The sequence below is a fragment of the Pseudophryne corroboree genome, chromosome 3 (assembly GCF_028390025.1).
Source record: "Pseudophryne corroboree isolate aPseCor3 chromosome 3, aPseCor3.hap2, whole genome shotgun sequence".
NCBI classification, from domain to species: domain Eukaryota; kingdom Metazoa; phylum Chordata; class Amphibia; order Anura; family Myobatrachidae; genus Pseudophryne; species Pseudophryne corroboree.
The window spans coordinates 764588988-764615047 of record NC_086446.1 but is presented as its reverse complement, the minus strand read 5'-3'; the positions used below and the strand labels follow the sequence as shown (position 1 = coordinate 764615047).

General features: G+C 47.4%; 1 protein-coding gene across 2 annotated transcripts in view; it reads right to left on the bottom strand.

Annotated features, from left to right (window-relative positions):
• The window catches only part of LOC135056806 (C-type lectin domain family 2 member D-like), a 270630-nt gene that overhangs the window by 207635 nt on the left and 36935 nt on the right, over positions 1 to 26060 (bottom strand). For both annotated transcript variants that reach the window (XM_063962409.1, XM_063962410.1), the window contains exon 3: positions 14473 to 14610. In XM_063962409.1, coding sequence (XP_063818479.1) covers positions 14473 to 14610 — 138 coding nt within the window. The remainder of the gene's footprint in view (positions 1 to 14472; positions 14611 to 26060) is intronic.

Below are 26060 nucleotides of genomic sequence, written 5' to 3'. Positions count from 1 at the left end.
AGGGTGTCTGCAGGGAAACATCGGGGATGTCCCAAAGCAGTACTCAAGGGAGGGGACGCGCCTGAGTGGACACGAGAATCCAGCGTCCAAAGGAAGCATCCTGGGAGGTGAAGCTATCAAAGGCATAGAACCTAAGAAACGTGTTCACAGAGGACAGTTGTACAATTGTTATGCGGACGCGCCACGGCGGGCTGCCCAAGAAGTTCCAACATACAGAGTAGAATGGGCCTTAATCAAAGCTGGCACTGGAAGTTCAGCTTGCATATAAGCATGTGCAATCACCATTCTAATCCATCTAGCCAGAGTTTGCTTATTAGCAGGCCAGCCACGTTTGTGAAATCCAAACAGGACAAAGAAGGCATCAGAACATCTAATGAAGGCAGCCCTGTCCACATAGACACGGAGAGTCCTAACCACATCTAAAGAACGTTCTTTAGCTGAAAAGTCAGAAGAGATAAAGGCCGGGACCACAATATCTTGGTTAAGGTGTGAAATGACGACACCAACCGGGTTGAGTTCGAAGAACTGCCCTGTCACAGTAAAGAAATCAGAAACGGCAGACAACAGGACAAAGCACCTAAGTCCGAGACCCTTCTTGCAGAGTCAATAGCTAGCAAGAACAGGACCTTGGCCATGAACCACTTGAGATCCACCAATTCAAGAGGTTCGAAGAGAGACTCCTCAAGGGCTTGCAATACAATAGACCGGTCCCAAGGAGCCACTGGGGGGACATAGGGAGGCGGAATACGTAGAACACCCTGAATGAACATCAAGTATAGAGGCAATCACACTGACATGGCAGATATGTGGACCTTGAGGGAGGCAAGACGAACACCTAAGTCCAAGCCTCTTTACAGAAAAGCCAGAATTCTGGCAGTTCCGAATCTTTAGGCGTCATAATTCTTATCAGCACACCAGGTCAAGTAAGAATGCCAAACTTTGTAATAAATCCGGGAAGGGGCCGGTTTGCGGGCCTTCAGCATAGTCTGAAAAACAGCCTCAGAAATCCCATTGGTCCTTAGGAGTGATGTTTCAAGAGTCACGCCATCAAAGCCAGTCTGGCCAGGTCTGGGTAGAGGCAAGGGCCCTGTACCAGGAGTCTTGACGCTAAGGAAGTAGAAGGGATCGCTCTATCGACAGACCTTGCAGGTCTGAGAATCAATGCCGTCTAGGCCACGCTGGAGCGATCAGAATCAGCATTCCTACTTGTTTGAACTTCCAAAGCACCCTGGGCAGGAGTGACACTGGAGGGAATATGTAAGGCAGCTGAAGATTCCACGGAACTGCTAATGCATCAATGGACACTACCTGAGGATCCCTGGTTTGTGATCTGAAGACTGGAACCTTGTGACTGTGTCGAGATGCCATGAGGTCTACGTCTGGTAGACCTCCATCTGTCGAGCACGAGTTGGAAGACTTCGGGACGAAGACCCCACTCTCCGGAGTGAACGTCCTGGCGACTGAGGAAGTCTGCTTCCCAGTTTAGGACACCTGGCATGAACACCGCCGATATGGCTGGTAGATGGCTTTGGCGCCCAACATAGGATTTTGGAACCTTCAAACATTGCCATGCAGCTTTAAGTACCACCCTGATGGTTTATGTAGGCCACCTTGGTGGCGTTGTCTGATTGTACCTGAATAGACCTGTTCCTTACCAGAGGCAGGGCGAGAGACAGTGCACTGAACACTGCCCTCAGCTACACAATATTGATTGGAAGAAGAGATTCCTCCTTGGTCCAATGACCCTGAAACGAGTGTTGCTCCAACACTGTTCCCTAACCCCAAAGACTGGCGTCCGTTGTCAGCAGGACCCAGTCGGGGATCCAGAAGGGACGGCCTGTGCTCAGTTGCTGGTCCTGGAGCTAACAGGTCAGCGACAGATAAACCTCTGGAGTCAAAGAGACCATTTGAGATCTGATCTGATGAGGTAAGCCGTCCCACTTGGAAAGGATCAACCGTTGCAGAGGACGAGAAAGAAATTGAGAGTACTCTATCATGTCGAAGGACAACACCACCAGGCCAAGGACTTGCATCGCAGAGTGTATCGACACTCTGGGGCGACGAAGGAAGAGTCTTATCCTATCCTGTGTGTGTCTAGTAGTGCCCCAAGGTGTACCATGCTCTAAGTTGGGACGTGTGAACTTGCCAGAATCAGGGATGTCGTCCAAGTATGGGAAGATTCTGATTCCCTGGCGACGGAGATGGGCAGTCATAACAGCTATGACCTTGGTGAAGATCCGAGCAGCCATAGCCAGTTCAAACAGCAGAGCCTGGAATTGATAATGAAGGTTGCCAATAGCCAACCGCAGGAACTGCTGATGAGACATGGCAATATGAATCCTGTATATCCAGGGATACCATATAGTCTCCGGGTTCCATATCCAGAACTACTGAGCGCAGTGTTTCCATACGAAACTTGGATACTCTCAAACTTGTTCAAAGACTTGAGGATGAGTATAGGCCGGAATAACCCATTGGATTTCGGGACCAGAAACAGGGTCGAGTAGTAACCTCTGCCTCTCTGGGACAGAGGAACCGGTACAACCAATCCAGTACTCAGGAGGGAGTTTACAACTGTTTGTATAGATTGCACTTTCAATGGGTCAGAACTGGTGAGTGGGACATCTTTTGAATGAGACAGCGTACTCGTGAGAGAAAACCTCCAGCACCTAAGCGTCTGAAGTGGTAGTGAGTCAGACTTGGGCGAACTGCAAAAGTCAGCCTCCCACCCTGGGGTCCCACAGGGGGAGGCCCACCCCGTCAGGCAGCAGGCTTGTTGTGTTTTGCAGCAGGCTGACAGGCCACCCAAGGTTGCTTGGTCTCTGGCTTGGTGGATTTGGAAACGCAAGACTGTCTAGGGCAGGGGTGGCCAACCAATCAGAGTCAAAGAGCCAAAAAATCTTGTTAGGCACGTCAAAGAGCCGACATCAAGTTGAAAGCGCACATGCAAAAATGGGGTGCGCACTTGTGCCTGCTAGGCCACGCCACTGGTAAAAAATACATTTGAAAAGCCAGATCCACATAAAAGACATTTTTAAAGCCAGATCCAACATAAAATATATTTAAAAAGCCACTTCCACATAAAATGCCTGGATCATGGTTTCCACAACCTGACTATAAATCCCCTTGGCTCTCAATATCTTGGTTTCAAGAACTAAGAAGTCAAAGTCAAAAGACTCAAAGCTTGGTGTAGACATGGACTCCAGAATGAGACTGTATATCACCCAAATTTTTGGAGTGTGTCCAATATCAATTGAAGATGTTGTCTCAACAGACTTACTGAGTGAGTCTTTATCAACAGATCATCCAGATAAGGCATAACCCTTATACCTAACTTTCTGAGCAGAGATCAAGTGGACCATGACCTTTGTAAAAACTGTGGGCGCTGTTGATAAACCAAGTGGCAGGGCTTGAAACTGAAAGTGCCAATGACCTACAGCAAATCTTAGAAGATGATGATGATGTCCCTTCCATATGGGAATTTGTAAATGGGCATCCTTTATGTCTATATAAGCCAAATATTCTCCTTGTTCCATGGAACTGACCACTGACCGTATGGATGCCATCTTGAATCTTTCCAAGTAAAAGGTACAGATTTAACCACTTGAGATTGAAAATCGGACGGAAGGTTCCGTCCGGCTTGTTCACCAAGAAAAGATGTGAATAAAATCCCTGGCCTCGTTGACCTTCCTGAACAACAACTACCCCCGAATCTAAAAGAGAATGGACCATCTGAATGATGGACCTTCTTCTGCACTGATCAGGAGTAAGAAGGTTTGCAAATAAATGGTCCAGAACAGGACTTTCCAGGGCTGGTAGGCCTGGTCCTGGTGTTCTCATGGCAGAGTTGACGAGAGGCCACATAATGATCCTGAGCTGCAGTGTTTGTAAAAATAGTGGTTTCATTTTTTAATCTAGGGGGTCATTCCGTGTTGTTCGCTCATTGACGATTTTCACTATGCTGCGATTTGCTACTAATTGCACATGCGCATGGTACGCAGAGCGCATGTGCTTAGTTATTTAGCTAAGAACTTAGTAGATTTACACAAGCTCGAGCGACATTTTTTCAACGCTCGAGTGATCGTAGTGTGATTGACAGGTAGTGGGTGTTTCTGGGCGGCAACTCAGCGTTTTCACAGCATTTGCTAAAAAAACACAGGTGTGCCAAGAAAAAACGCGGGAGTGGCTGGAGAAACGGGGGAGTGGCTGGCCGAACGCAGGGCGTGTTTGTGACATCAAACCAGGAACTAAATGGACTGAGCTGATCGCAATCTAGGAGTAGGTCTGGAGCTACTCAGAAACTGCTAAGAATTATTTAGTAGCAGTTTTGCTAATTTTTCGTTCGCTATTCTGCTAAACTAAGATTCACTCCCACAGGGCGGCGGCCTAGCGTGTGCAATGCTGCTAAAAGCAGCTAGCGAGCGATCAACTCGGAATGAGGGCCCTAGAATAGTCCAAAGTCCAAACTCCGGTTCTATCTGCATCCTTGAAATGACATCCTTAAAATGCATTCTTAACAAATGCAGGCCATGGTCCTGACTGCAGGCATTATCAATGATGTTCTTAAATACTACACACTATCATCTGGCTCAGGGGGAGAGGTGTTCATCAGTATGTTCAGCAATCTAATTAGCAGAGGGGGTGTTTCATTGCAGACAGGATCACAGTTGCAAACTTTTGGGGTGTGAACAGTGTAACCAGAGAAAACTAATATTAACGTGAAGATGGTTTTTACTGTTGTATGTTGATCATAGGCCTTTTGGAGGAGGTATAGACGTTAGACTGTAGAAATACAGAGGGACAACGATCTATCTCCGATATGCATATTAATGTTTCATCACACTTTACAATAAAGGGGGGTGCACTGCACACTGAGAGATCCGTGCTCAATTTCTAAGCAATCTGCCTGGATTGCTTAGAAATGAAGCACTGATCTCTCAGTCACTGAGACTCAGTGTATATGCCCCATAGCGATTAGACTGGCCTGCACAATCTACTACATCGCTCACTTCACTGCTGTGTGAAATGAGCGCCCCCCTCACTCAACACACATCACGCCCGCCATCCTCAGAAAACTCCACCCAAAGCAAAAGATTTACAACAACGGGGTAAATTTACTAAGATTCGTATTTTCCCGTTTGAGGTCAAAGTTTAATCACGAATGACATCGAAAGTGTAAAATTGCAACTTTTTGAATTGATTACGACTAATTTACTAAGATGCCGTATTCTGCATTTTCGGGTTTTCCGATGTCGATGTAATTCGTTTTTTTTGCAGTGTTTTACGTGAGTGAATTGTAAAACACTGCCGACTTTAATACAATGAATCTCGGCCGGATCTGAGAGATCCGTGCTGGGCTTCATTGTTCACCTTGTATAAAAATTAAAAAAAATTGTTTTAATGTAAAAAAAAAAAAAATTGCGTGGGGTCCCCCCTCCTAAGGCAAACCAGCCTCGGGCTCTTTGAGCCGATCCTGGTTGCAGAATTATGGGGAAAAAATGGACAGGGGTTCCCACATATTTAAACAACCTGCATCGGGCTCTGCGCCTGGTCCTGGTTCCAAAAATACGGGGGACAAAAAGCGTAGGGGTCCCCCGTATTTTTGAAACCAGCACCGGGCTCCACTAGCTGGACAGATAATGCCACAGCCGGGGGTCACTTTTACACAGTGCCCTGCAGCCGTGGCATCAAATATCCAACTAGCCACCCCTGGCTGGGGTACCCTGGGGGAGTGGGGACCCCTTCAATCAAGGGGTCCTCCCCCCCCCCCCCCAGCCACCCAAGGGCCAGGGGTGAAGCCCGAGGCTGCCCCCCCCCCCCCCCCATCCAATGGGCTGCGGATGGGGGGCTGATAGTCTTTGTTGATAGTGATTGATATTGTTTTTGTAGCAGTACTACAAGGCCCAGCAAGCCTCCCCCGCAAGCTGGTACTTGGAGAACCACAAGTACCAGCATGCGGAGGAAAAACGGGCCCGCTGGTACCTGTAGTACTACTACTAAAAAAATACCCCCAAAAAGACATCACACACACACCTTGATAGTATAACTTTAATACATCCATCCACACCACCATATACACATACTTACCTTATGTTCCCACGCAGGTCGGTCCTCTTCTCCAGTAGAATCCATGGTGTACCTGTAGAAAAAATTATACTCACATAATCCATGGTAGAAGGCTCCTCGGATAATCCTTTTGTAATCCACGTACTTGAAAAAATAAAAAAACGGATACCCGACCACGCACTGAAAGGGGACCCATGTTTTCACATGGGTCCCCTTTCCCCAAATGCCAGAAACCCCCTCTGACTTATGTCTAAGTGGGTTTCTTCAGCCAATCAGGGAGCGCCACGTTGTGGCACCCTCTTGATCGGCTGTGTGCTCCTGTACTGACTGACAGGCGGCACACGGCAGTGTTACAATGTAGCGCCTATGCGCTACATTGTAACCAATGGTGGGAACTTTGTGGTCAGCGGTGAGGTCACTTTCAGTCAACCGCTGAGCAATTTGTGGAGAAAATTTCTTTGTCCATTTCACTATCAACAAAAGGCTATCAGCCCCCATCCGCAGCCCATTGGATGGGGGGGACAGCCTCGGGCTTCACCCCTGGCCCTTGGGTGGCTGGGGGGGGGGGACCCCTTGATTGAAGGCCAGGGGTGACTAGTTGGATATTTGATGCCACGGCTGCAGGGCACTGTATAAAAGTGACCCCCGTCTGTGGCATTATCTATCCAGCTAGTGGAGCCCGGTGCTGGTTTCAAAAATACGGGGGACCCCTACGCTTTTTGTCCCCCGTATTGTTGGAACCAGGACCAGGCGCAGAGCCCGATGCTGGTTGTTTAAATATGGGGGAACCCCTGTCCATTTTTCCCCCATATTTCTGCAACCAGGGTCGGCTCAAAGAGCCCGAAGCTGGTTATGCTTAGGAGACGGGACCCCACGCAATTTTTTGGGGGAAAATTAACACTTTCCCACCCCTTCCCACTGATATACATGCACGGATCTCATGGATCCGTGCATGCCTATCCAATCACGGCTCAAAAAAGCAGGTCTGGGGTTTTTTAGCACTTTTTTACGAATTGTAATTTATCACGGCAGTGTTTGGCTATTTTGAGATTTGCACTTTTTAGTAAATGACCAAGTTCTACTAATTTTCTGGCGTATTTGACCGATTGTGTATTCAGTCGTATTTTTTTTTCAGGACTTCCAAAAAAATACGAATGCCCTCATCACTGCCGTGATTTGAGTTTAGTAAATTACCGAGATGACACTTTGAAGAAAAAAACGGCATCTCGGTCAAAATCAGGAGCTTAGTAAATATACCCCAAGGTGTGAACATTGAGAGTCCAGTAAACCCCCACAAATACACAATGATTTCCTGCCTTACTTCAGACTGAAATGTATTAATACAAATTACAGTCCAATTTACCTAGCAGTGTTTGGATTGGGTATGTGTGACTGGTCACAATACTGACATGGAGGTCCCGGCTGTTATTTGACCGGCGGGAGGGGGTGTAAAACGCAATATAGCCCCTTGCGGTTTCAGTGGCTCTCCACAAGTTCTATTTCCACTCTATAGGTGTTTGTACAGCAAGAGATAACAGCAAATTACGATAATTCAATTTCTTTGAAGTAGTTCATGGCAGCCATTAATATGGCTTAACACCCCATTCTCACAATCTAGACAGAAGTTTTTTTTTCTTGCAGGATTCGCCCACCTTAGGTATATAGCGGTAATCCTCCCCTTCCTTCCCTGTCTTTTGAGTGTCTCCGTAACCGGTACTGAAACAGGATAGCCCCCGGCGATACAATGACCGCGGGTTATTGGATACCCCCAATTGTCAGTCTCATTAAAACATAAACCGCTTTCTACTTGTATTTGTACAGACAGGGCACGTGACTATTGCTGAATTGTTCTCCACCCTCGATACTTAAAGCATGGTCTGCTGTCTTATAAATTATTATTTACTTGTACATTTGCACACGCAGAGATGGTAGAGGTGATCTGATGAGGAATCTTACAGTACTCAATTGTTTTTCATCCTCTAGACTTACAGTATATTTTGAATATTTCCTGCATGTACACATTTTAGGAGTGCCAATATATGCCCCATACACAGGCACCACCCCATCTGAAACATGAACGAGCATGATAGGCTGGCCCATCGAGAATACTAACAGGGCTAGAACTGTAATTCACTGTATTAACATGAACGGAGAGGATAATTAATTGGCTCCTAACTGTCATTTTTCAAACTCAGCCTGTTACATGGCAGTTAGGAGCCGATTGGCTGGAACTTTATCTCCGTCGGATTTATCTCCATCCAAGGTTTAGTAAATGGACCCCTTAATCCCCTGCTGTAATGTTCTCTGTATTGTATTGCAGCTATGAACAATAGATGAAAGGCTTATGCTAATAACCCATGGTGTGCCTAGGCGCAGCAGAGAAGCCAAGATGAGCGTGGCTCCGTCTGTAGCATTAAAGGAATCAATTACGTTCCATGTTCAGTGGTACATCATCATTTTTACTTATCAATTGCTCTTAAAACTGTTACAAATATTAATAAAAGCTACATTTTAAAAATAATATTTTAAACCTACCGGTAAATCTTTTTCTCCTATTCCGTAGAGGATGCTGGGGACTCCGTAAGGACCATGGGGTGTAGACGGGCTCCGCAGGAGACATGGGCACTCTAAAGACCTTTTATGGGTGTGAACTGGCTCCTCCCTCTATGCCCCTCCTCCAGACCTCAGTTAGAGAACTGTGCCCTGAGGAGACGGACAATATGAGGAAAGGATTTTTGTTTATCTAAGGGCGAGATACATACCAGCCCACACCATCCACACCGTATAACATGGAATATACTAAACCAGTTAACAGCATGAACAAAACAGTATCAGCCAGAGACTGAGCTTAACTGTAACATAACCCTTATGTAAGCAACAACTATATACAAGTCTTGCAGAAATAGTCCGCACTGGGACGGGCGCCCAGCATCCTCTACGGACTAGGAGAAAAAGATTTACCGGTAGGTTTAAAATCTTATTTTCTCTTATGTCCTAGAGGATGCTGCGGACTCCGTAAGGACCATGGGGTTTATACCAAAGCTCCAGACCGAGCGGGAGAGTGCGGATGACTCTGCAGCACCGACTGAGCAAACATGAGGTCCTCATCAGCCAGGCTATCAACCTTGTAGAATTTTGCAAAAGTGTTTGAACCCGACCAAATAGCTGCTCGGCAAAGCTGTAATGCCGAGACGCCTCGGGCAGCCGCCCAAGAAGAGCCCACTTTTCTAATGGAATGGGCCTTTACCGAATTTGGTAACGGCAATCCAGCCATAGAATGAGCCTGCTGAATCGTGGTACAGATCCAGCTTGCAATAGTCTGTTTAGAAGCAGGAGCGCCAACTTTGTTGGCTGCATACAGGACAAACAGTGCCTCTGTTTTCATAACCCGAGCCTTTCTGGCTATATACATTTTTAAGGCCCTGACTACATCAAGGGACTTGGAATCCTCCAAGGCACCCTTAGCCACAGGCACCACAATAGGTTGGTTCATGTGAAACGACGAAACCACTTTAGGCGGGAATTGAGGACGAGTCCTCAGCTCTGATCGATCCACATGGAAAATCAGATAGGGGCTCCTATTAGACAAAGCCGCCAATTCGGACACCCGCCTTGCAGATGCCAAGGCCAACAACATGACCACTTTCCAAGTGAGAAACTTTAATTCAACTGTTTGAAGAGGTTCAAACCAGTGCGATTTAAGGAACTGTAAACACCACGTTAAGGTGCCACTGGGGGCACAAAAGGAGGTTGGATGTGCAACACTCCCTTTACAAAAGTCTGGACTTCTGGGAGAGAAGCCAATTCCTTCTGAAAGAATATAGATAAGGCTGAAATCTGCACCTTAATGGACCCTAACTTTAGGCCAATAGCCACACCTGTCTGTAGAAAATGGAGAAAATGACCCTGCTGAAAATCTTCCATTTTTGGCATCACACCAAGACACATATTTCCTCCAGATACAGTGATAGTGCTTTGCCGTTACCTCCTTCCTAGCTTTAATTAGAGTAGGGATGACTTCACCTGGAATCCCTTTCCTAGCTAGGATTTGGTGTTCAACCGCCATGCCGTCAAACGTAACCGCGGTAAGTCTTGGAACATAAAGGGCCCCTGTTGTAACAGGTCCTCACTGGGAGGAAGAGGCCACGAATCTTCTGTGAGCATTTCTTGAAGATCTGAATACCAGGCCCTTCGAGGCCAATCTGGAACAATGAGTATTGTCTGCACTCTTGTTCGTCTTATGATTCTCAATATTTTTGAGATTAGTGGAAGAGGAGGGAACACACAGACCGACTGAAACACCCACGGTGTCACTAGGGCGTCCACCGCCACTGCCTGAGGGTCCCTCGACCTGGAACAATACGTCCGAAGCTTTCTGTTGAGGCGTGATGCCATCATGTCTATTTGAGGGAGTCCCCAATAACTTGTTACCTCTGCAAAGACTTCTTGATGAAGTCCCCACTCCCCTGGATAGAGATCGTGCCTGCTGAGGAAGTCTTCTTCCCAGTTGTCTACTCCTGGAATGAAGACTGCTAAAAGAGCGCTTACATGATTTTCCGCCCAGCGAAGAATCCTGGTGGCTTCTGCCATTGCTGCTCTGCTCCTTGTCCCGCCCTGGCGGTTTACATGCGCCACAGCTGTGACGTTATCTGACTGGATCAGAACGGGTAGGTTGCAAAGAAGATTCTCCGCCTGTTTCAGGCCGTTGTATATGGCCCTTAATCCCAGCACACTGATGTGTAGAGAAGCATCCTGGCTTGACCATATTCCCTGAAAATTATTTCTTGTGTGACTGCTCCCCATCCTCGGAGGCTCGCGTCCGTGGTCACAAGAATCAAATCTTGAATGCCGAACCTACAACCCTCTAGAAGGTGAGCACTCTGGAGCCACCACAGGAGAGAGACCCTGGCCCTGGGGGACAGGCTTATCCTCCGATGCATCTGTAGATGGGACCCTGACCACTTGTCCAGAAGGTCCCACTGAAAGGTTCTTGCGGAATGGCCTCGTACGCCACCACCATCTTTCCCAATACTCGAGTGCATTGATGAACTGACACTCTTTTTGGTTTCAGCGGTGTCCCTGACTATGTTCTGGAGTTCCTGGGCTTTTTCCATTGGGAGAAAAACCCTCTGTTTTTCCATGTCCAGAATCATGCCCAAAAACGACAGCCGAGTTGTCGGAACCAACTGCGACTTTGGTAGATTTAGAATCCAGCAGTGTTATTGTAGTACTCTCAGGGAGAGACGCACGCTTTTTAGTAACTGTTCTCTTGGTCTTGCTTTTATCAGGAGATCGTCCAAGTATGGGATAATTGTGACCCCCTGCTTGCGCAGGAGCACAATCATTTCCGCCATTACCTTGGTGAAAATTCTCAGGGCCGTGGAAAGCTCAAACGGCAACGTCTGAAACTGGTAATGATAATCCTGTACAGCAAATCTCAGGTACGCCTGATGAGGAGGATATATGGGGACATGAAGGTATGCATCCTTTATGTCCAGTGACACCATAAAATCCCCCCCTTTCCAGGCTGGAGATCACTGCCCGGAGAGATTCCATCTTGAATTTGAACCTCTTCAAATATAGGTTTAGGGATTTTAGATTCAGAATTGGCGTGACTGAGCCAACCAGTTTCGGGAACACAAATAGGGTTGAATAAAACCCCTTCCCCTGTTGCACTAGGGGAACATTGATAATCACTTGCTGTTAACACAGCTTTTGTATGGCAGCTGAAACTATTGCCCTCTCTGGGTGAGAAGCTGGCAAGGCCGATTTGAAAAATCGGTGTGGAGGCACATCTTCGAACTCCAGTTTGTAGCCTTGGGACACAATTCCGACTACCCAAGTATCCAAATCCGACTGAACCCAGACCTGGCTGAAGAGCTGAAGACGTGCCCCTACCGGTGCGGATTCCCTCGGTCCCGCTATTTTTCTTTATACTGGCGGGGTTTTTAATATATACTGCCTCCGCAGTATCTATATATGAGCCAGTCTAATTCTGAGGCCATAATTGCTGCCCAGGGCGCCCCCTCCTGCGCCCTGCACCCTTGCTGTGCCTTGTGTGTGTGTGGGAGCAATGGCACGCAGCTCGACCACTGCGCGGTACCTCATGAAGATCTGAAGTCTTCTGCCGCCTTTGAAGTCTTCTTGCTTCCTTACTTACCCGGCTTCTATCTTCCGGCGCTGTGAGGAGGATGGCGGCGCGCCTCTGGGACGAACAGCAAGGACGACACCTGTGTTCCGACCCTCTGGAGCTAATGGTGTCCAGTAGCCTAAGAAGCAAAGCCCATCAGTCCAGGAAAGTGGGTCTGCTTCTCTCCCCTCAGTCCCACGAAGCAGGGAGCCTGTTGCCAGCAGTGCTCCCTGAAAATAAAACCTAACAAAAGTATTTTCTAGAGAAACGCAGTAGAGCTCCCCTAGTGTGCAACCAGTCTCCCCTGGGAACAGGATCTAACTGAGGTCTGGAGGAGGGGCATAGAGGGAGGAGCCAGTTCCCACCAATAAAAGGTCTTTAGAGTGCACGTCTCCTGCAGAGCCCGTCTATACCCCATGGTCCTTACGGAGTCCCCAGCATCCTCTAGGACGTAAGAGAAAGTAATTATATTTATTAAGTGTACCCCCCCCCCCCCCCCCCACAGGGAGTTCTTTTTTCCTCTCTCTTTTGGTTTACACCAGAGGTTCTCAAACGCGGTCCTCAAGGCACCCCAACGATCCAGGTTTTAGGTATATCCATGGCTCAGCACAAATGGTTAAATCAAATTGACTGAGGTGCTAATTAAGTCACCTGTCCCCAAGCACAGGTATACTTAAAACTTGGACCGTTGGGTGCCTTGAGGACGGGTGTGGTATAACAGATAGACAGTGTCTAGTTAGACAGTCAATAGATAGACCCCACATGTTAGACAGTCAAAAGGTCGACTGGGTCAAAATGTCGATATGAAAATGGTCGACATAAGGTAGACACACTTTGGGGTTTGTGTGCGAAGCTTTGTCATCTGGGATCCCTAATTGTAGAAAGGACTCGCAAGGGTTATAACCAACTCTATGCCGACATGGATAGAGAAGATATGAAATAGGTAATAAAAATGCAATATTAAAAAAACCTGTGTCTACCTTTTTTATGTCGACCATTTTCATCCCGTATCTCTTTTGTATTTTTTATACTGTCTATCTTTTTCATGTCGACCTTTTGACTCTGTCGACCTAATGTCTGTCTAACATGTGGTGTCTATCTATTGACTGTCTAACAAGACACTATCTATCATCCGGATACCCTTGAGGACTGTGTTAGAGAACCTCTGGTTTATATACTTAATCTCGAAGGCCCAAATCTTTCTACCATCCTGCTTCTTGCAAAAATCTTTGTCACATGTCCTCCATCTAGAGACCCCAGATACCTAACAAACATGCTGGGAGTATTTTTTCTATTTTGAAATATCACATTTTTCCCTTGTCTAGTTCTTAATTAACATGCTGAAAGCTACAACATGCCAGCCACCAATCTGCTGGAGCACTGAGGTGCGGGTGTATAGAAATGGAGATGTTGCCCATAGTAACCAATCAGATTCTACTTATTATTTATCTAGCACCTCCTAGAAGATAACTAGAATCTGCTTGGTTGCTATGGGCAACATCTCCACTTCTATAAACCAGCACCTATCCCCTTCTATGTCCCGTATCTTCAGCTATTTATTTCCTTATCTCTGCTTGCAAATGCCCCCCCCCCCCCCCCCCCTCCTCCCTCCCCACCCCTCCCTAGCTAAATCTGTGGTTGCAAAAGAATAGGTATCCTGGCACTCCCGCATTCCCTTCATGCTGCTTGTACATTCCTTATACCAGGGCTGGCCAAACCGGTCCTCGAGATCTACCAACAGTTAATGTTTTCCAGGCCTCCTGGAGACCTGTAGAATTGTCAGTTAGGAATGAATGCAGCACATCTTAATTAGTACTGACTACACCTGTGCACCAGCTAGGTGATCTGGAAAATGTGTACGGTTGGTAGATCTCGAGGACTGGTTTTGCCAGCCCTGCCTTATACCATACCAACCAACTCTAGAAGGCTAAGCTCTGGAAGGTCTGGGCAGAGGGAGGTCCAAGAGGCTGTAGTGGGGACTTGGAGCCACTAATCACATCATTATTGTTAACCCCCCCCCCCCCCCCCCTAAAATCCAACAATTGGTCATTGGGTTCGCAACTCATGGTGAACCACGACATAACACCCTCGGGAGGGCTGCTAACTGTCCCAGATGACAGAACTCCCCTGGAATCTGGGCAAGTGACCAAGTATGACTTATGTACATGTCTATTTGCCTATAAGTTGCTTTATGAACATCACTATGAGCATACTGTGCCTTCCCTATGTAGACCCTGGGTCCAGCACAAAAGAACATTCCCCATCACTTATCTCACCGTAACTGCTGCCATCTAAAGGCTTTGCTTCATCTTTGGTTGTTTGCTTGTTCTGTCCACTTCCTTCCATGTTCTTATTGTTTTTCTCTGACAGGTTACCGGTCTCTCTTGTGCCGTCTGCTGCAGAATCCGATGATGCTGGGTGAACACAAAAATTAGTAACATCCACCATTAGGTCCCATTCACCCCTGAGTGGTCAGTACTTGAGATTCTCCATAGTGGACAGCGAGTAGCTAAAACACAGATAGGCAACCGGTGGTGCTCCAACTACTGTGAAACTACACATCCCAGCATATCCTGACAATTTTAGCGTTCCCTAACAGCAAAACATTGGCAAGGCATGTTGGAACGTGTAGTTCCTAGACACCTGGCATGCACAGGTTGCCTACCCCTGAGATGGATGTTGTCTGACATTGTTATTGGCTATCAGTGCTGTGGCCAGGAACACCGCCCTCTAAAACCAGATACATCTGTAACCCCAATTCTTGTTTATACAAATACATGGTAAGAACTTACCTTTGTTAAATCTCTTTCTGCGAGGTACATTGGGTTCAACAGGGATAACATTGGGGTGTAGAGTAGGATCTTGATCAGAGGCACCAACAGGCTAAAGTCTTTGACTGCTCCAAGGATGCACAGCACCACCTCCTCTATAACCCCGCCTCCGTGCACAGGAGCTCAGTTTTGTTAACCAGTCCAATGCAGTAGCAGGTAAAAGAAACGACAACCGTTAGTAGCTACATACACCACATTCTCATGACAGGAGAAGGTGTCAGCGGCTAATGCCATACAAACCCAAAGAAGCTAAGTGCATCAGGGTGGGGCGCCCTGTGGAACCCAGTATAGCTCGCAGAAAGGGATTTAACAAAAGGTAAGTTCTTACCATAAATCTCCAAAGGAGGCATCCTGGGTGCCGAAAGTATCGAAGGCATAGAACCTTATGAACATGTTCACTGAGGACCACGCAGCCGCCTTGCACAATTGTTCAAGGGTCGCACCACAGCGGGCCGCCCAAGAAGGTCCAACAGACAGAGTAGAATGGGCTTTGATGGTAGCAGGAGCTGGAAGGCCAGCCTGTACATAAGCATGTGCAATCACCATTCTAATCCATCTGGCCAAGGTCTGCTTATTAGCAGGCCAGCCACAACAAAGAGGGAATCAGATCTCCTAAGAGAAGATGTTCTCTTTACATAAATACGGAGAGCCCATACCACGTCCAAAGACCGCTCTTCGGAGGACAAACCTGGAGAGGTGAATGCTGGAACCACAATCTCCTGGTTAAGGTGGAAGGACGACACCACCTTTAGGCAAATAACCTGGGCGAGTTCTAAGAACCGCCCAATCACGGTGAAAAATCAGAAAGGGTGATCGACAGGACAAGGCACCCAAGTCTGAAACCCGTCTAGCAGAGGCATTAGCCAGCAAGAACAAAACCTTAAGAGTAAGCCACTTAAGGTCCACAGATTCAAGAAGTTCAAACGGAGAATCTTGTAAGGCCTCCAGAACAACCGACAAATCCCAAGGAGCCACAAGCGGGACATAGGGAGGTTGAATCCGTAAAACACCCTGAGTGAATGTATGAACATCAGGCAGAGTCGCAATTTTTCTCTGAAACCATACCGACAAGGCAGAAATACAGTATGAACCTTGAGGGAGGCCAGACGAAGGCCCAAGTCCAGGACCTGTTGCAGGAAAGCCAAAAGTTTGGCCGTACTAAACTTGTAGATGTCATGATTGTTAGATGCGCACCACGCAAAGTAAGAATTACAGACCCTATGAAAAATCCGAGCAGATGCCGGATTACGGGCCTTCAATATAGTTTGAATGGCCGCCTCGGAAAATCCTTTGTCCCTCAGAACTGAAGCTTCAAGAGCCACGCCGTCAAAGCCAGCCGGGTCAAATCCTAGTAGACACAAGGGCCCTAAATGAGGAGGTCTGGGCGTGTGGAAGCAGAAAAGGACGCTCTAACGAGAGACCCTGTAGGTCTGAGAACCAATGCCGTCTGGGCCACGCTGGAGTGATCAGAAGTAGGATTCCTTCTTCTTGCTTGAACTTCCTTATTACCCTGGGCAGGAGTGACACCGGAGCGCTGAAAAGCGCTGACAGTTCTGGGGCTGTGTATTGCACATTTCAAAAACAAGTTAGGTGCTGGGTTGTGAGCTGGCAATCTCCCTTTGTGTCTCCCTGACTGTCTTAGTGTGGGTCTGTCCCCTATAGCCCAGAGTGTTTGGTGGTGTCGGTGCATGTGTGTCGGCATGTCTGAGGCTGAATGCTCTTCCCAGGAAGAAGTAGGTGTGGAGACAGTACAGACTGTGGGAGTGACCCCGTTGGCACCACCGACTGCTGATTGGGTGAATATGTTGAGTGTTTTGAATGCTAATGTGGCCCTATTAAAGAAGAGATTTGATAAATCTGAGTCCCAGCACCGAGCATGGAGAAGGTCCTTGGAGGATGCATTGTCACAAACCCCTTCGGGGGCACAGAAGCGTTGATTTGCCCAGTTACTGGACACAGATACCGATTCCTGTGTCGACTATAGTGATGCCAGATTGAATCCTAAACTGGCTAAGAATATTCAGTACATGATTGTGTGACTAAAGTGATGGATAAAGGTGGAGCCATGGATATAGCTTATCTAGACTTTAGTAAGGCTTTTGACACAGTTCCACATCGCAGACTGCTAAATAAACTTGAAAATTTGGGATTGGATATTAGGATTATTGAATGGATAAGATCTTGGTTGAAGGATAGAAAACAGAGAGTTGTAGTAAATGGAGTGCATTCACAGGAGGGAAATGTTACCAGTGGAGTACCTCAGGGATCTGTACTTGGACCAGTGATTTTTAATATCTTTATTGGTGACATTGCAAATGGCATTAAAGGGAAAGTATGCCTTTTTGCAGATGACACAAAAGGTATGCAACAGGGTAGACACACCAGATGGGGTAAAACAAATGATTGAGGATCTAGGTAGACTAGAGGAATGGTCAAGAGTCTGGCAATTACAGTTTAATGCCAAAAAATGCAAAATCAGGCACTTGGGTCTCAAAAATCCTAAAGCTAAATACAGTATTAATGGCACTATACTGGAAACTACTGAGGAGGAAAGGGATCTAGGAGTCACTATTTCAGATGACTTAAAAGCAGGTAAGCAATGTAACAAGGCAATGAGGAAGGCTAGTCAGATGCTTGGCTGTATTGGGAGAGGAATCAGCAGCAGAAAGAAAGAAGTAATAATGCCACTGTATAGGTCATTGGTATGGCCTCATCTAGAATACTGTATTCAGTTCTGGAGGCCATATCTTCAAAAGGATATTAATACATTAGAAACTGTACAAAGGAGGGCAACTAAAATGGTGCATGGCCTACATCACAAAACATACCCAGAAAGACTAAGAAATCTCAATATGTATAGTTTGGAGCAGAGAAGGGAAAGGGGGGACATGATAGAAACTTTCAAATATATCAAGGGTTTTAACAAAGTCCAGGAGGGAAACATTCTCCAAATGAAGAGAAGCAATAGGACACAAGGACATGCACTGAGACTGGAGGGGGGGAGGTTCAGGGGAAATTTGCGGAAAAATTATTTCACAGAAAGGGTAGTGGACAAGTGGAATAGCCTCCCATCAGAGGTGGTAGAGGCTAAGACAGTTGAGCAATTTAAACATGCATGGGATAGACATAAGGATATCCTTACAAAGAAATAAGGATCAAATAAGGTTAGTGATAAAAAATAATATAAAAAAAAATAAAAAAAATAAGGGGCAGACTAGATGGGCCAAGTGGTTCTTATCTGCCGACAAATTCTATGTTTCTAGATATAGTAACCCAAGTTTACAAACTGGAGGTTCAAGATGTGCCCCCTCAACGTTTTTTCAAATCAGCCTTGCCAGCTTCTCTCCCCGAAAGGGAGGTGTTATGCGCGGCCATACAAAAGCGGTGTCAAAATCAGGTCATTGTCACAGTACCACCGTCTCAACAAGGAAAAGGCTTTTCTTCAAGCCTGCTCGTGGTTCTGAAGCCGGATGGCTCGGTCAGACCGATTCTGAACTTAAATCTCTCAATTTCTATCTGAAGAGATTCAAATTCAAAATGAAATCTCTTCGGGCAGTGATCTGCAGTCTGGAGGGAGGAGATTTTATTGTGTCAGTAGACATAAAAGGATGCGTACTTACATGTCCCCATTTACCCTCCACATCAGGCGTACCTGAGGTTTGCGGTTCAAGATTGTCATTACCAATTTCAGACGTTGTCGTTTGGGCTTTCCACGGCTCCAAGGATCTTCACAATGGTGATGGCGGAAATGATGGTCCTCTTGCGCAAGCAAAGAGTCAAAATTATCCCGTACTTGGACGATCTCCTGATAAAGGCGAGATCAAGGGAAAAATTACTAGAACACGTCACGCTCTCCCTGAAGATTCTGCAGCAACATGGTTGGCTCCGGAATTTGCCAAAATCAGTTGGTTCCGACAACACGGCTGTCATTCCTGGGCATGATTCTGGACACAGAGTTACAGAGAGTTTTTCTGCCGGTGGAGAAAACTCTGGAAATCCAGAACATGGTAAAAGGGATTCTGAAACCAGCGAGGGTGTCGATTTATCAGTGCACTCGACTGCTGGGAAAGATGGTGGCGGCCTACGAGGCCATTCCGTTTGGCAGGTTTCATGCCAGGGTGTTTCAGTGGGACATGCTGGACAAGTGGTCCGGGTCTCACCTACTCATGCACCGGAAAATAGTCCTGTCTTCCAGGACCAGAATCTCTCTCCTGTGGTGGCTGCACAGTCCTCACCTTCTAGAGGGATGCAGGTTCGGGATCCAGGATTGGGTCCTGGTGACCACGGATGCAAGTCTCCGGGGATGGGGAGCAGTCACATAGGGGGAAAATTTCCACGAAAAATGGTCAAGTCAGGAGGCTTGTCTGCACATAAAACATTCTGGAATTAAGGGCCATTTGCAACGGCCTTCGACAAGCGGAAAATCATCTTCAAGATCTGCCCGTCTTGATTCAGTCGGACAACATAACAGCAGTGGCATACATAAAGCGCCATGGTGGAACAAAGAGCACAGCGGCAATGGCAGAGGCCACAAAAGTTCTCCGCTGGACATAAAGACATGTAAGCGCTCTGCCGGCGGTCTTCATTCCAGGAGTGGACAACTGGGAAGCAGACTTCCTCAGCAGACACGATCTCCATCCAGGGGAGTGGGGTCTTCATCAAGAGGTCTTTGCAGACGTGACAAGTCATTGAGGAATTCCTCATGTAGACTGATGGCGTCTCGCCTCAAGAAGAAACTTCGGATGTATTGTTCCAGGTCGAAGGACCTTCAAACAATAGCGGTGGACGCCCTGGTGACACCGTGGGTGTTTCCGTCGGTCTACGTGTTCCCTCCGCTTCCACTCATCCCGAAGGTGATAAGGATCGTAAGAAGAACTAGAGTTCCGGCGATACTCATTGTCCCAGACTGGCCAAAGAGGGCCTGGTATCCGGATCTTCAGGAGTTGCTCATAGGAGATCCGTGGCCTCTTCCTCTACGAGAGGACCTGTTACAGCAAAGTCCATGCGTATTCCAGGACTTACCGCGGCTGCGTTTGACGGCATGGCGGTTGAACGCCATATTCTAGCCCGGAAGGGGATTCCCAGTGAATTTATTCCCACTCTACTTCAAGCTAGAAAAGAATTAACGGTGAAGCATTACCACCGTATTTGGAGAAAATATGTGTCTTGGTGTGAATCCAAGAAGGCCCCTACGGAGAAATTTCAGCTGGGGCGTTTTCTCCATTTTCTACAAGCTGGTGTGGATGCGGGCCTAAAACTAGGCTCCATTAAGGTAAAAATTTCGGCCTTGTCAATATTCTTTCAAAAGGAATTGGCCTCCCTCCCTGAGGTTCAGACTTTCGTAAAGGGGGTGCTGCATATCCAGCCTCCTTTTGTGCCTCCGGTGGCACCATGGGATCTCAACGTGGTGTTAAAGTTCCTGCAATCTCCTTGGTTTGAACCTTTACGGAAGGTTGAATTAAAATTCCTCACTTGGAAAGTGGTCACGTTGTTGGCCTTGGCATCCGCAAGGCGGGTGTCTGAGTTAGCGGCCTTGTCTCACAAGAGCCCCTATTTGATCTTCCATGAAGATAGAGCGGAGTTGAGAATTCGGCAGCAGTTTCTGCCAAAGGTGGTTTCAGCTTTTCACATGAACCAACCTAATGTGGTGCCAGTGGCTACTGGCACCCTCGTGGACTCAAAGTCTCTGGATGTGGTCAGGGCTTTGAAAATCTATGTAGTCAGAACAGCTCAACTTAGGAAAACGGAGGCTCTGTTTGTCCTATATGCTCCCAAAAAGATTGGGGACGCCTGCTTCTAAGCATACTATTACACGTTGGACCTGTAATACGATTCAACAGGCTCATTCTACGGCTGGATTGCCGTTACCGATATCGGTTAAGGCCCATTCTACCAGGAAGGTGGGCTCATCTTGGGCGGCTGCCCGTGGGGTCTCGGCGTTACAGCTTTGCAGAGCGGCTATTTGGTCGGGTTCAAACACTTTTGCAAAGTTCTACAAGTTTGATACCCTGGCTGATGAGGACCTCTTGTTTGGTCAATCGGTGCTGCAGAGTCATCCACACTCTCCCGCCCGATCTGAAGCTTTGGTATAAACCCCATGGTCTATGAAGTGTCCCCAGCATCCTCTAGGACGTATGAGAAAATAGGATTTTAATACCTACCGGTAAATCCTTTTCTCTTAGTCCGTAGAGGATGATGGGTGCCCATCCCAGTGCGGACTCTATCTGCAGTAATGGTTGTAGTTTTTGCTTGTGTTACACAATGGTTGTGTTTGATTATAATCAGCCTGTTGCTGGTTTTTTGTTCATGCTGTTGACTGGGTTTGGTTACAAATGCCATGTTGTACGGCGTGTTTGTGGTGTGAGCAGGTATGTATCTCACCCTTAGTTTTAAAATAAATCCTTTTCCTCGAAATGTCCGTCTCCCTGGGCACAGTTCCTATAACTGAGGTCTGGAGGAGGGGCATAGAGGTAGGAGCCAGTTCACACCCACTAAAAGTCTTTAGAGTGCCCATGTCTCCTGAGGATCCCGTCTATACCTCATGGTCTATGAAGTGAAGAGAAAAGGATTTACCGGTAGGTATTAAAAATAAGAATTTACTCACCGGTAATTCTATTTCTCGTAGTCCGTAGTGGATGCTGGGAACTCCGAAAGGACCATGGGGAATAGCGGGCTCCGAAGGAGGCTGGGCACTCTAGAAAGATTTAGGACTACCTGGTGTACACTGGCTCCTCCCACTATGACCCTCCTCCAAGCCTCAGGTAGGATACTGTGCCCGGACGAGCGTACACAATAAGGAAGGATTTTGAATCCCGGGTAAGACTCATACCAGCCACACCAATCACACCGTACAACTCGTGATACTATATCCAGTTTGACAGTATGAAAACAACTGAGCCTCTCAACAGATGGCTCATAACAATAACCCGATTTAGTTAACACTAACTATGTACAAGTATTGCAGATAAACCGCACTTGGGATGGGCGCCCAGCATCCACTACGGACTACGAGAAATAGAATTACCGGTGAGTAAATTCTTATTTTCTCTGACGTCCTAGTGGATGCTGGGAACTCCGAAAGGACCATGGGGATTATACCAAAGCTCCCAAACGGGCGGGAGAGTGCGGATGACTCTGCAGCACCGAATGAGAGAACTCAAGGTCCTCCTCAGCCAGGGTATCAAATTTGTAGAATTTAGCAAACGTGTTTGCCCCTGACCAAGTAGCTGCTCGGCAAAGTTGTAAAGCCGAGACCCCTCGGGCAGCCGCCCAAGATGAGCCCACCTTCCTTGTGGAATGGGCATTTACAGATTTTGGCTGTGGCAGGCCTGCCACAGAATGTGCAAGCTGAATTGTACTACAAATCCAACGAGCAATAGTCTGCTTAGAAGCAGGAGCACCCAGCTTGTTGGGTACATACAGGATAAACAGCGAGTCAGATTTTCTGACTCCAGCCGTCCTGGAAACATATATTTTCAGGGCCCTGACAACGTCTAACAACTTGGAGTCCTCCAAGTCCCTAGCAGCCGCAGGCACCACAATAGGCTGGTTCAGGTAAAACGCTGACACCACCTTAGGGAGAAACTTGGGACGAGTCCTCAATTCTGCCCTATCCATATGGAAAATCAGATAAGGGCTTTTACAAGATAAAGCCGCCAATTCTGATACTCGCCTGGCCGAAGCCAAGGCCAATAACATGACCACTTTCCACGTGAGATATTTCAGATCCACGATTTTTAGTGGCTCAAACCAATGTGAGTTTAAGAAACTCAACACCACGTTGAGATCCCAAGGTGCCACAGGAGGCACAAACGGAGCTGAATATGCAGCACTCCTTCTACAAATGTCTGAACTTCAGGTACTGAAGCTAGTTCTTTTTGAAGGAAAATCGACAGAGCCGAGATCTGTACCTTAATGGAGCCTAGTTTTAGGCCCATATTCACTCCTGCTTGCAGGAAATGCAGAAATCGACCTAGTTAAAAATCCTCTGTTGGGGCCTTTTCGGCCTCACCATGCAACATATTTCCGCCATATGTGGTGATAATGATTTTCCATAACACCTTTCCTGGCTTTAATAAGCGTAGGAATGACTTCCTCCGGAAAGTCCTTTTTCTTCAGGATCCGGCGTTCAACCGCCATGCCGTCAAACGCAGTCGCGGCAAGTCTTGGAACAGACAGGGCCCCTGCTGCCGCAGGTCCTATCTGAGCGGCAGAGGCCATGGGTCCTCTGATATAATTTCTTGAAGTTCTGGGTACCAAGCTCTTCTTGGCCAATCCGGAACCACGAGTATCGTTCTTACTCCTCGCCTTCTTATTATTCTCAGTACCTTTGGTATGAGAGGCAGAGGGGAAACACATAAACCGACTGGTACACCCACGGTGTTACCAGAGCGTCCACAACCATCGCCTGAGGGTCCCTTGACCAGGCGCAATATCTTTTATAGCTTATTGTTGAGGCGGGACACCATCATGTCCACCTGTGGCCTTTCCCAATGGTGTACAATCCTTTGGAAGACTTCTGGACGAAGTCCCCACTCTCCCGGGTGGAGGTCGTGTCTGCTGAGAAGATCTGCTTCCCAGTTGTCCACTCCGGGAATGAACACTGCTGACAGTGCTAACACATGATTTTCCGCCCATCGGAGAATCCTTGTGGCTTCTGCCATCACCATCCTGCTTCTTGTGTCGCCCTGTTGGTTTACATGGGTGACCGCCGTGATGTTGTCTGATTGGATCAGTACCGGCTGGTTTAGAAGCAGAGGCCTTGCCTGACCCAGGGCAATGTAAATGGCCCTCAGTTCCAGAATATTTATGTGTAGGTAAGTCACCTGACTTGACCAAAGTCCTTGGAAGTTTCTTCCCTGTGTGACTGCCCCCAGTCTCAAAGGCTGGCCTCCATGGTCACTAGGACCTAGTCCTGTATGTTGAACCTGCGGCCCTCCTTAAGATGGGCACTCTGCAACCACCATAGTAGAGATACCCTGGTCCTTGGAGACAGGGTTATCAGCCGATGCATTTGAAGATGCGATCCGGACCACTTGTCCAACAGGTCCCACTGAAAAATTCTTGCATGGAACCTGCCGAATGGGATTGCTTCGTAGGAAGCTACCATTTTTCCCAGGACTCGCGTGCAATGATGCACCGATACCTGTTTTGGCTTCAGGAGGTCTCTGACTAGAGATGACAGCTCCTTGGCTTTCTCCTCCGGGAGAAACACTTATTTCTGGTCTGTGTCCAGAACCATCCCCGGGAACAGTAGATGTGTCATAGGAACCAGCTGTGACTTTGGACTGTTTAGATTCCAACCCTGCTGTTGTAGCACTTTCCAAAATAGTGCTACCCCGACTAGCAACTGCTCCTTGGACCTCGCCCTTATAAGGAGATTGTCCAAGTACGGGATAATTAAAACTCCCTTTTTTCGAAGGAGTATCATCATTTCGGCCATTACCCTGGTAAACACCCTCGGTGTCTTGTACAGTCCCAACGGCAGTGTCTGGACTTGGTAATGGTAATCCTGTACCACAAATCTGAGGTACTCCTGGCGAGTATGGAAAATGGGGACATGCAGGTAAGCATCCTTGATGTCCCGGGATACCATGTAATCCCCCTCGTCCAGGCTTGCAATAACCGCCCTGAGCGATTCCCTCTTGAACTTGAATTTTTTTATGTATGTGTTCAAGGATTTTAAATATAAGATGGGTCACACCGAACCATGCGGTTTCGGTACCCCAACCCGTGTGGAATAGTAACCCCGTCCTTTTGAAGTAGGGGCACCTTGAGTATTACCTGCTGGGAATACAGCTTATTAATTGCCTCTAGTACAGCCTCCCTGCCTGAGGGAGTTGTCGGCAAGGCATATTCTAGGAAACGGCTGGGAGGAGACATCTCGAATTCCAGCTTGTACCCCTGAAATACTACTTGAAAGAAACAGGGATCCATCTGTGAGCGAGCCCACTGATCGCTGAAATTTTTGAGACGGCCCCCCACCGTACCTGGCTACACCTGTGGAGCCCCCGCGTCATGCTGTGGACTCAGAGGAAGCGAGAGAAGAATTTTGATTCTGGGAACCGGCTGACTGGTGCAGCTTTTTCCCTCTTCCCTTGTCTCTGTACAGAAAGAAAGCGCCTTTGACCCGCTTGCTTTTCTGAAGCTGAAAGGACTGTACCTGATAATACAGTGCTTTCTTAGTCTGTGAGGAAACCTGAGGTAAAAATATTTCTTCCCAGCTGTGGCTGTGGATACGAGGTCCCAGAGACCATCCCCAAATAATTCCTCACCCTTATAAGGCAGAATCTCTTTTAAAGTCAGCATCACCTGTCCAGTGACAGGTCTCTAATACCCTCCTGACAGAATGGACATTACATTAATTTTGGATGCCAGCCGGCAAAATATTCCTCTGTGCATCCCTCATATATTATACGACGTCTTTAATATGTTCTCATGTTTGACAGGGTCACCGACCACGCTGCAGCAGCACGATCTGCAGGTCTCAGTCTAGTACCTGAGTGTGTAAATACAGACTTCAGGATATCGTCCTGCTTTATATCAACAGGTACCTTCAAAGTGGCCGTTCCTAAAACGGCAGTGCCACCTTTTTTGACAACCGTGTGAGCGCCTTATCCACCCTAGGGGATATCTCCCAGCGTAACTTATCCTCTGGCGGGAAAGGGTACGCCATCAGTAACTTTTAGAAATTACCAGTTTCTTATCGGGGGAACCCACGCTTTTCACACACTTCATTCATTCATCTGAAGGGGGAACAAAACACTGCCTGCTTTTTCTCCCCAACCTAAAACCCATTTTTAGAGGTACTTGGGTTAATGTCAGAAATGTTTAACACATTTTTTATTGCCGAGATCAAGTCACGGATGTTCCTAGTGGATTGTGTATATGTCTTAACTTTGTCGACACTGGAGTCAGACTCCGTGTCGACATCTGTGTCTGCCATCTGAGTGAGCGGGCGTTTTTGAGCCCCTGATGGCCTTTGAGACGCCTGGGCAGGCGCGGGCTGAGAAGCCGGCTGTCCCACAGCTGTT